This window comes from Maylandia zebra, linkage group LG18, assembly GCF_041146795.1.
Source record: "Maylandia zebra isolate NMK-2024a linkage group LG18, Mzebra_GT3a, whole genome shotgun sequence".
NCBI lineage: Eukaryota > Metazoa > Chordata > Actinopteri > Cichliformes > Cichlidae > Maylandia > Maylandia zebra.
In genome coordinates, this window is record NC_135184.1 from 17,356,565 (window position 1) to 17,367,160 (window position 10,596).

General features: G+C 39.7%; 2 protein-coding genes across 5 annotated transcripts in view; one reads left to right on the forward strand and one right to left on the reverse strand.

The window, feature by feature from the left end:
- Nucleotides 1-836, reverse strand: part of LOC101476947 (phosphatase and actin regulator 1) — a 50,390-nt gene extending 49,554 nt beyond the window's left edge. The window contains exon 1 of the mRNA XM_004542751.2: nucleotides 643-836. Coding sequence (XP_004542808.1) covers nucleotides 643-754 — 112 coding nt within the window. The 5' untranslated portion in view covers nucleotides 755-836. The remainder of the gene's footprint in view (nucleotides 1-642) is intronic.
- Nucleotides 837-1,308: 472 nt separating this feature from the next.
- On the forward strand, nucleotides 1,309-6,795 carry LOC101476082 (NAD-dependent protein deacylase sirtuin-5, mitochondrial). 4 transcript variants are annotated; one of them, XM_014412257.3, is made up of 10 exons: nucleotides 1,455-1,591; nucleotides 1,717-1,741; nucleotides 2,579-2,683; nucleotides 2,995-3,128; nucleotides 3,335-3,560; nucleotides 4,231-4,318; nucleotides 4,426-4,479; nucleotides 5,264-5,387; nucleotides 5,547-5,662; nucleotides 5,815-6,795. In XM_014412257.3, coding segments are annotated over exons 2-10 (921 nt in total). In that variant the 5' UTR covers nucleotides 1,455-1,591; nucleotides 1,717-1,740; the 3' UTR covers nucleotides 5,888-6,795. The 4 variants fall into 4 exon arrangements, with proteins under 4 accessions (XP_004542805.3, XP_014267743.3, XP_004542806.3 ...); XM_004542748.5 differs by lacking the exons at nucleotides 1,455-1,591; nucleotides 1,717-1,741 and adding an exon at nucleotides 1,309-1,433; XM_004542749.5 differs by lacking the exon at nucleotides 1,717-1,741.
- The last annotated feature ends 3,801 nt before the right edge of the window (nucleotides 6,796-10,596 follow it).

The following is a 10,596-nucleotide window of genomic DNA, read 5'->3' on the forward strand; positions in this document are numbered from 1 at the left end:
TGATGGAGACGGGAGACTGTTCGCCACCAGCATCATCTCGGATCAATGACAGCTGTTTATAATGCAGTGATTAGAATCCGAGAGAGAGAAATACATGCAGGACTTCGGACATCCCACCTGATTTTTTGTGCACCACAGCCAAAGCTGGGGCTACTACAGGGTCACGTTGAAGATTTTTTTTTTCATTATTATGTAACTGCGTTGAATTACAGTGGTAGCAATTACCAAACGCTGACGAAATCAAAATCCACACGAGACTGCTATTTAAAGCTATGAAATAAATAAATAAATAAAAATGTAAAAATCTGTATATTTTCTGTATTCTGGAGTTTTGCAGCGGACACCATGCCTCAGCGTTAGTCTACAAAGTTGCATAACATTTCACTCACATTTCTCCCTCCCTTTCAAAAATATCTAAAGCTACCCATTAACAGATTTTGAGGATTAAATCCCACACCCCAAAAAACTGTCCTACAAATCCACACATTCTGTGGAAGCTCATTCGCATAAAAACAGGAGCGTATTTTAGACCGTAATCTCCTCACTCCACCCACATCATTGAACGACATCTGGAAAGGGGGACAGAAAAAACATCCAACAAGAAGATCTGAGAGCATGACGGCTGGATGGATGTGCTCTTACCTGTCCGCATGCTGGAGGAGAGTCGTGCTTCTATAAGATATGGTGTTTCACTCTTGGAGCGGAGTCTCCTTATCGGTCTGCGGTCTGTGCTGTTGGCTGGAGTGGTCGCCATCAATTTTCACCCAGTGTCCAGTGGAGACTGCTCTGGCCGACTGGGGGCAGATGCAGAACCACGGCCACTCTCACACGCTGGGAGGTAGCTATTGATGACGGGAAGGAGCGAGAGAGCGAGAGAGGGGGAGAGAGAGAGAGAGAGAGAGGCGTTGGTGGGTTATGACATGCATACACTACACAGTGCGAAGGGATATATAAAGCCATGATATGATCATTTCATTATCATTGATCAATTCAGATTTTTTCACATGTAAAAACTGAAACATATAATCTCAAATTAGAAGAGATTAGGACTTTATAGGTTACGATGTATACAATTATATTACGGTTAAATACATTTGTGCTGTATGGAAATAAATATTTTTTTCGAACCAAAATAATTACTTATAATATATCTGAAATAATCTTATTTGATAAAATCTCTATCCGTTTGTCAGAGCTTTTATTTTTTTAAGCATAAAAAGTTGAAACCACTGAATCGTTAAACCTGAGAATGAATGAATCATCTTGAATGAACTGCAATTTCGCCAACGCGCCAGCAGGTGGCGGTCACGCTCGCGAGTACTATTTACGACAGTTTGATACGTTTACGGCTGCTCACGATAATCAAGCGTACAGATAAACAAGAAAACTCGTTGTGGCACTCTGCTCTGATAGAAGGTTTATATCGCAGCGAGGTGAGCACAATAAATGTATTGTAGCAAGTTTATTTAAAACACGCTCATATTTGTAGTATCAACAGATACATGTTCGGATGGACTGGCTACTTCCTGCTTATTTGACAGCGAGCACGATTTGATCCCTGTGGCTACTCCTCCCCCCGACTTTAAAACGGGTACATGTCGACGCAGCCGATGTTTGGAGTTTGTTAATGAGTTTGCAACTTGTTAGCTGCAGTTAACAATGTCTTCTTTTCATTAATTCATCGGCTGAAACGCTTCTTTGGGTTATTTTTGGAAGAAACGCGCGACAAAGAGCCGCAGCAGTAAGTAGTTGTAACGTGTACTCGGATTGTGCAGAATCTTTATAGCCTTTAACGCCTAGATTAGCTTAAGCACCTTTTGACATGTTTTTTTAACCTTAGGCTTGACATCTCGGTAAACGTAATAGGTAGTTTATTCAGGTTAATGGGCACTCACTTTTGTCATTTTCTGTTATTTTCCGTTGGCCTCAAAGTAGGAAGAACTGGCAACCTTCTTTGGGTTTAATACGCGACATTCGCGTGTCTTATCGGGGCCTAAAAAGGCAGGCTATCTGAGTTACGTTGCAGCTGTATTCATTTACGTGCCTTTTTTGTATTTATATTTCACTGGCATATAAAGCAAAACAGGCACTGAATTTTGCATTTATTGTCCTTTCGGAAGCGCCATTTGTGTCTTGTGGCGACTGTCAGATAAATACAAGTAAAGCAAAACAATAAGTGCTGCAGCAAAGTGAGCGACTCTCATATCAACTGGATTTGTTCATCAGTTATGCTACAAGGTCTAAAAGACCTTCCTCCTGATGGCAGTATGATGTATTTATCATGTGTTGTGACACATCACAGAGGATGTCTCACCCTGTCACACCACCCAGGACTCCCAAAGCTGCATCATACTGTTTTGTTGCTGACCTGTAATCCATGTTTACGTGGATTACACCACTTAACCACCAGCTACACATACACTTCCACTCACTGATGTGCTATGATTTAGATCAAAACCTCTTTTATACTGTGCTTAAACGGTGACTCTTACACTGTCCCTTCAAACATCTTGTGTGAGCATGCGTGAGGTTGCACATTGGATTTTCAGCCTTTTTCTATCTTTATCTGGTCTTCCAGTGACAATGCTTCTCCGAAATCGAGCTGTCGTTGCTCTTGGGCTTCGAATGTGCTCCTCTCATGTGACCAAAGGACCGCTGGCTGATGCAGTGAAACACAGCTCAGGTAAAATGAACACTTGTGCATAGTACTACATAGTACAATGTTTGAGTTACATCATTCTGTGACATATAGAACCCGAGTAAGAAGTCAGTTCATGAAAAGCAAACAACTAAATCCTGATGCGCTTAATTAAGAAGTAGGAAGTGCATCACGGTAACTGAAAAGAAGACAGGCTGCTTGATTCTATCGAAATTAAAATGATTATGTTTTTTTCTTAACTCATCTGGGTATCATCATTATGTCTGAAGGGTTTCAACGCTTGCAATTGTGCTTTCTGCTCTGATGTAAAAGTAGTTTTTATTATATTTTCCTAGACATGTCTGAATTCCGTGAGGTGTTTTCCAAAGCCAAGCACATAGCCATCATAACAGGAGCTGGTGTAAGCGCAGAGAGCGGAGTACCAACCTTTCGTGGAAAGAATGAGAAGTGGAGGAAGTGGCTGTCTCAGGTAACTCATAAAGAAGCAGCACACACTTTTACATGGATGCATTTTATTTTTTCTTTTCTTTTCTTATTTCATTTTTATTTTATTTTTTAGGTTGTATTTGTGTTTTCCCTTTCAGTTAAATATGCCTTTGGATTGTGCATTTTGATGGCAGCCTTCTGACCTTTAAAGTCTGTGCTTAAAACACAACCATGTGGATCTGTCCTCAGGACCTTGCAACGCCAGAGGCCTTCTCTCGCGACCCGTCTCGAGTCTGGGAGTTCTACCATTACAGAAGGGAGCTTGTGATGAACAAGAAGCCCAGCGCTGTCCATTTGGCTTTAGCAGAATGCGAGGCTCGGCTGAAGAAGCAGGGACGCTCTGTGGTCATCATCACTCAGTGCATAGATGACCTGCACCGTCAGGCTGGGTCCAAACATGTGCTCAACGTTCACGGTGAGGAGCAGAGCAAGTGACAACAGATACAAAATGCAAATAGCAGCTGTTTAATTTCATTACGTGCAGGATTATGTAAAAACTACCAGGAGGAATTATATGAAACTTGGTTGCAAGCTGGAGCATGACAGCATGCCTTGGCAGAGAACTGCACTGTCAGAATGGCCTTGCTGTTTTTGTGACTCACTACCTCCATGTCTAGTTTTGTGTGCTAATATTAAAAGAATTTCACTCTATAGGTATCTTCAGTTTCACACTCAGTTTTAAGTTCTGAAATTGAACAACTTTTCCAGTTTGTGTTAACAATGTACAGTCATCCTAAAACAACTTGTGTAGATATTAGTGGAAACTTTGACAGCGCTGTTGTGGTTTCGCTGGGATATGGAAAAATCTGATTCATAGTGGTTGGTCTCTCAAGCCCACAGATTTAGTCAGTAATTTAATGTCAGTGGAGAAAAGTCCAAGAAGTGTCCTGCTCAAGTGTTAAGTTGGCCTTTTAGAGGAACATTTTGACTGGCTTCTCTATTTTCATACTGTTTTGAGAGTGGCCAGAGTGCTAAAACGTTTGACTCACCTGCTAAAATCTTTCTTCTGTCTGTTCCCACGAGATGTTTTCTGTGATCCCAGCACTCTAATGTGCAACAGCTGTGTTTTCTGTGTGTAACTGCAGGCAGTCTGATGGAGACGCGCTGTATGAGTTGCGGTCATGTGTCAGTGAACAAGAGAAGCCCCATATGTGCTCCCTTAAAAAACAAAGGGTGAGTAACAGAACCTTTGAAATACCAACTCTTACATTGATCAACATAAACCTCCAGCATGGGTGGATCACTCTTTAACCCACAGTCTTTGCTGTATTAATGTGCAGTGACCCTGGCCCAGATGTTCCTGATGCCCAGATTCCTGTGGATAAGCTGCCAAGGTGGGATTACTTTCATGCCATATTAATAACACTGACAGACAGATTTGCTAAGCTTTTTGTTTTGCATATACTGTAGTCGGTCAGACGCAAAATTAGTTTCCTCAAATTCTGTATTCTGCACCAGTCTAATAAGCAAACTTATTCTAATTGCATATGATTATGCAAACACTAAGCAATTGTCAGCTTGGCTGTTTATGCACTGTGTGACGTTTACATATTTTTTTGTGTAATTCTGTGTGCCTCACCGGGAAATCTTTCTCCCCTTTCGAAAAGCATGTGCTTGTTAGAAAGGAAACAAATATCAAAAACATGGAATCTTTTTAATAAGAAAACACAATAGCTACGAAAATGCACACTTAAGGGAAGCATGCCATCTGCATTATTGTGAAGGTTTAGGTTACCCATCATCTCCACCCACCTCCGGTGACCCTGTTGTCTCTTTGAGCTGCTGCAGGCCTGCAGGTTTTTCCTGCTGAATGAGTTTAAACTCAACTCCAATGTTCCTGTTAGTCAGGTCAGTTCTTCCACTGGGGGGCAGCAGTGCGCTATAAATACTTCAAATCCAGTTTTGCTTATAGGTGTCACTGAAAATATGGCTGAAAAGTTGCACATTGACATCTCCTGAGAAAACGGCTTATTCTTAGATTTTATCATCTTTAATTATCAAGCATTTGGCTTTTCTGGCCACATCTTTGTCAGTGTGGATAGAATTTGAAAAAGTATGAGACCATTAACATGAGGACTTTATACTGGAGGAAATGAGGTTTTATACTGCTCTTTGTAGGTGTGAAGAAAGAGAGTGTAATGGTCTTCTGAGGCCCAATGTGGTGTTTTTTGGGGAGACGCTGGACTCTCACATTCTTACCAAGGTGGAAAAAGAAATTGAAACCTGTGATCTTTGTCTCGTGGTGAGTCATTTTAATTTCAATATGCACGTGTGATATATACTGTATTCTTCCTGTGTAGTATTGTCATGTAACACAATATTTGCTAAGAAATTACTCGACCTGTGTTTTTCCCATATAAGTTGCCACTGGAGGTCATTGTTGATTGTTGTTTTCCTATAGGTGGGAGCATCTTCTATTGTTTACCCAGCAGCCATGTTTGGCCCTCGTATTGCATCCAGAGGTGTTCCAGTGGCGGAGTTTAATATACATACAACACCGAAATCAGAATATTTCATGTAAGTCAGTCAAATAACACAGTCCTCATTAAATAAGATGAAGTTAGACCACCTACACGCCCTTCAGACGTACAATTCTCACCTTCAATGTGTTTCTCTGTGTGTGTGTGCGCGTGTGTGTGTGCGCGTGTGTGTGTGTGTGTGTGGCACAGGTACCATTTCCAGGGTCCATGTGGAACTACACTGCCTCAAGTTTTGGCACAACATGAGTCAGAGGTTTTTTAAAAAAAACACTGGGCTGACTTTTTCAACATCAGTTAGATTCAAAAAAACAAAATAAAACCTACAAGCCAGTGCAGCCCAGACATTTCTTAGCAATACTCCAAATCTCTTTAAATCATTGTAGCTGTTAATGTGCTTTAAGGTATTTTGTAAATCATTAAGCTTCTTGACAATTTTTGAGATGAATTTCTTAATACTTGAAAATGTAGCTCACTAACTGGAATCAGATCATGATTTTTTTATGTTACATGATATCGTGTGAACTATGCAGCTTAAAAAGGAAAGGGAGAACATGCATGTAAAAATCAAAACAAAAGTCAGACATCAAAAGGTATTCTTTCATAATGGATGTTAATGAGAAGATCATTAAATGTTAGCACTGTTGTTCTCTAAAATGAAGCTGTAGATCAACATATTACTTCTGGTAGAGTATTCCACTTTTCTCTTTCTACCGCATGAAGAGATGTACAAATCATAATATAATCTAGTGCCTTTTCAGACTGTTTACACAACCTTGACCAAATGCTTGCTTTAAGTTTCAAGTACAAATCTTTCAATGTTACAGAGATTTATTCCAGTGTACAGAGTTTGCTGTTGACCAAGAACAGAGAGGAAGTGAAAAATTCAGGTTATGCCTGTCATTTACTCTCTATGCTGGGTAATTGTGTTTATTATGACATGGGTCTTGTTATGTTACATGGATTATCCATCATGCATTTGATATTTTTTTTTATATACTTCTCAGTGTCTGTATTACAAAATGATGTGTTTCATCTCTTGGTGGGACGTGTCTAAAGAACAAAAACATCTTCTTTGTCCAAAACGATACGCACAATGTGTCATGATGTATTTCAGTAAGACTGCCAATACCTTTATTAAAAAACTCAATACAATAAAACACTAAATTGATATTTGGTGAGAGCTTATTGTGTTGATTTTAAAAAAGTCATAAATGTCTTTGGTGAATGGTAAATGGGCTGGTTGTTGTATACCTGTTTCTACTCCACTTCAGCAATGTAAAGCCTTGGTAGGTTACAGTACCGGGCATAACGAACCACTTGGCAAAGGAAAGGAAAAAAAGAATCTTTTGGCACTTTGCTACTGTTGCAAAAACAGGTTTGGGGCTGCATTTCAGTCAGTGGTGTTGAAGATATTGTCAAAAATGATGAAACTAGGAACACAGAAAAATACCATTTGTATCCATTTTCCTAGCAAAATACAAGGAAGCTACTCTTGTAGAGTCCTGCATGTGCAGAAAGTGAACAGTAGATGCCAGCGTGTAGCTTTCTATCTCAGATGTTGCTTACATAGTGATGTATAATTCTGCACTGAGAGGGATACGGTGGGGAAAAAAAGGCCTCTCAGATTCGGCTCTTAGCATGCATGAGTGAGAGGAAATGCAGATTTAAGTACCCCTAGGCCATCAGTGAACCCAGAGTTGTTACGACTGAGCTGAGCTGAGGAAACGATATCAAGCTCAATCATAATGCTGCTGAAAATGGAAACAGTTTGAAGTGGAAAGCAAGGCGACACAAGGTGGCCTCTGTTGTCCAAGCTGATTTCTTACAGGGATCTTGATAAATTGCATGTTTTAAGACTATTATTAGAATTAGTGTGTCTTTGTGTTACTTTTTTGTTAGCCGATTGCTAAAGTATATTTTTCCTTGTGTAGTTTTTATTTTTCCCTAACTTTCTCTTGTTCAGGCTATGACTAATTGCATCATGCAGTGTTTAACCCCATAAAGCGAAGTTAACCTGCAAACACTGGTGACTGTTTACAGAGATGCTTTAGACACCTACTTACAGAAACTAACAAACACGTCACCAAAAGAACCACCACAAAGGCTACAAAACTGTTAAAAGCTGCTGTGTAACAAAAGTCTCTTCTCGCTGCTATGTTGTGTTTTCCCCGGTTTGGAGACACTGGCCCGGTGCATGCTACTGGAAATGCTTCTCAAGTGTTTTATCTTCATTTACCGACTGGGCTAACATTGTTAAGTCATTCAATGGAAATGAGAGAGACAGAGGGTTAGGAGTCATTCAAATTAGCTTTGGAAGGTTATGTGCATTAGACGGTGTTATGTTAATATGATGACAGTCATAAAAAGAGTTATCCCAGGAGAGCGTGCGTGTATGTGTGTGTGCGAATGTAGCGGCGAGCACATGCGAACTCACACAGGTACGTAATCTATCTTTGGTGTCTCAGGGGAGGCTCTTCGGGTTGGTTCATTTCATGCACGCTGTAGTTTCAGCGCTGATTATAAATTTTTTAGCTCACACAGCATTGCAGCACCGCAAACCCAAATATAAAACCACAAACACACTGCAGCTGGCCCACATTGGTTAAAGAATAAAAAACCCCCACATCCATAATATCCTCCCTCCCTCCCACTGTGCTGCTGTTGTTCATCAATTAGCATCTAAAATCAATTAAGCATATCAACTGTATCTTATAATATATGTCATCATCACCATTGCCATGATTAGATTTCCTCATTTCCTTTTCTATTATTGGTAGCCCCCTTTAAGGAGAGGTAAGGCCAGGTCCCATTTGTCATCAGGAGAAAAGTACATGGAGAGGCACTTAAGAGAAATCTCAACTGTCTGATACAGTCATTTCTGGAGCTGATGTGAGCGAGGCTGCCAGAGAGAGGACAGCTACTCTGCCAACTCCTGCAGCTCATTCATGAATGCAGTGGGCAAGAGGAAAGTGTGGAAAAGTTCTTGACTGCTCCAAAAGCCTTAAGGTTAACAGACTTGCCATCTTTGGTGGAAAGGCAGGAGATGTTTCTCTGTCTCTGTCTCTGAGCGAGAAGGCAGACCAAGACAGTAGATGGCATGTATGCAGTTGGATCTATAGAATGATACAGTTTTGATAATTCTGCCTCTGTACCAGCAGAGTGCTTTGGAAAAAAATAAAATAGAAGAATTATGCTGCTCCCTTGTATAAAATGCTCTGCAGCTGCCTTCAGTTGCTCCTTGTTTGCGGGCTTGTCCTCATTCAGTATTCTCTGCATTAACTGAAAATCGTGCTCTGTTGGTTGTAATCAGATGACTGACTTGGCCAATAAAGAATATCTAATTTCTTTTGCCTTGAGAAACCCATTTGTGACCATCTATGAAGCTGCCAGAAGCTGCAGCTTTTGACTAAATCTGAGCAGAGAATATAACCCTGCACGCTTCAGAATGTATCCTGCCACTTCTATAAACAGACACATCATCAGAAAGCGCTATTTGCACTTGCAGTCATACATACCTGACCTAACAGTTTAAAGCCACATATTGCTTTTAATGAGAGGAACTATATGCATGATAGAATCCATAACTTGTTTTGTTGCAGTCTCTGCACATCAAAAAAAAAAGATGTTTGATTTGATGTTTGATTGGCAGCTGGACTAGTGTTTACATGTGCTTGCATCAGAGGCGTAAGGCGCCTGAGAGTGTGTGTCTTGTACTGTATTTGTGCTGGTGTGATTTTTCATTCTGTATACATGCATATGACAAGAGGAAGTGTCAGACCAAACCAGGTCAGGCTGGTAGAGGAGCTGTGAAAATTGCACAGAGACATACTGTACCTTTACAGTTACATCGAGCTTGTCAGTGTTAGGCATGACATGACTCATTCTGCCATTTCAGTGTTCATTTTTTTCCAAAGAACTTCTGTTTACATATTGGTTATATAAAAGGCATTGCAATAATAAGTGGGCAAGTCTTAAAAAAGTAACTACATATTAAAGGATCTATTGTTTATAAAGTTAAAGCTATGTAGGATGAATTGTAAAAACATGGCCGCCCCAGCACAAACTAATTACCAACATAAAAACTGACCAGTTATTTTCTTACAGTTAAACAGTTTGTCATAGTTTTTCTGGCTTACAAACTAGATTTGGTTTGATACAGGCTTTTTGACAGACCTGTAAAATGTGTGTGATAAAATAAACCAGCTATTCATTTTAGGCAACAGATTGGGGACTATTGAGTACAAAAACCTTGTAATTGCTGTTTATCCTTGCAGTATATACAGTATATATACAGTACCCCCAAACCATCGTATTCTATGTCTAGGTATGAATTGCATATATTATATCGCAGGCTGGATCAGTTTTGGGACTCCTGCATCCAACCATTTTCTTGACCATATATCACAAATAGATAACTGGATAAGCATTCACGCTCACATTCACACCTAATACAAATTTTAAAGTCACAAAATAACATTGATGTCTTTAGTCTGCTGCAGGGAGTCTGAGAAAACCTACTCAGACAAAGTGAGAATGTGCAAACTTCACACATAGTTTTGCTTTTCTAAAATTTGTATATAAATGATGTTTCATGATATGAATGTAAAATATACAGTTAATGTTTCTGTTTTTGTATCCCAACAACTCAGCTTAGAAGCTGAGTTTCGAAGCTAAGTGTAAGACTGGAATCGATGACCTTTCTCTACAGGGGAAAAAAAACCCCTTCTATATTAGTTAGTAGGGCTGTAGTATTGTAATATTATTTTTGAATTCATTTATTCATTTCAGTTTAGTTTCAGTGAGTTTCCTAAGTGGATTTGTTTACTTTGGATTTTTTTTTAATTGAAAATATTTAAGTTAGTTTAGTTTTTTTTTTTTTTAGTTTATGTGTGAGTTTCTTGACAGTACAAACAAACTCACACTCATACAGACATTCAGTCTCAGTAAACATCTGCACCAAAGCCTCTTCAG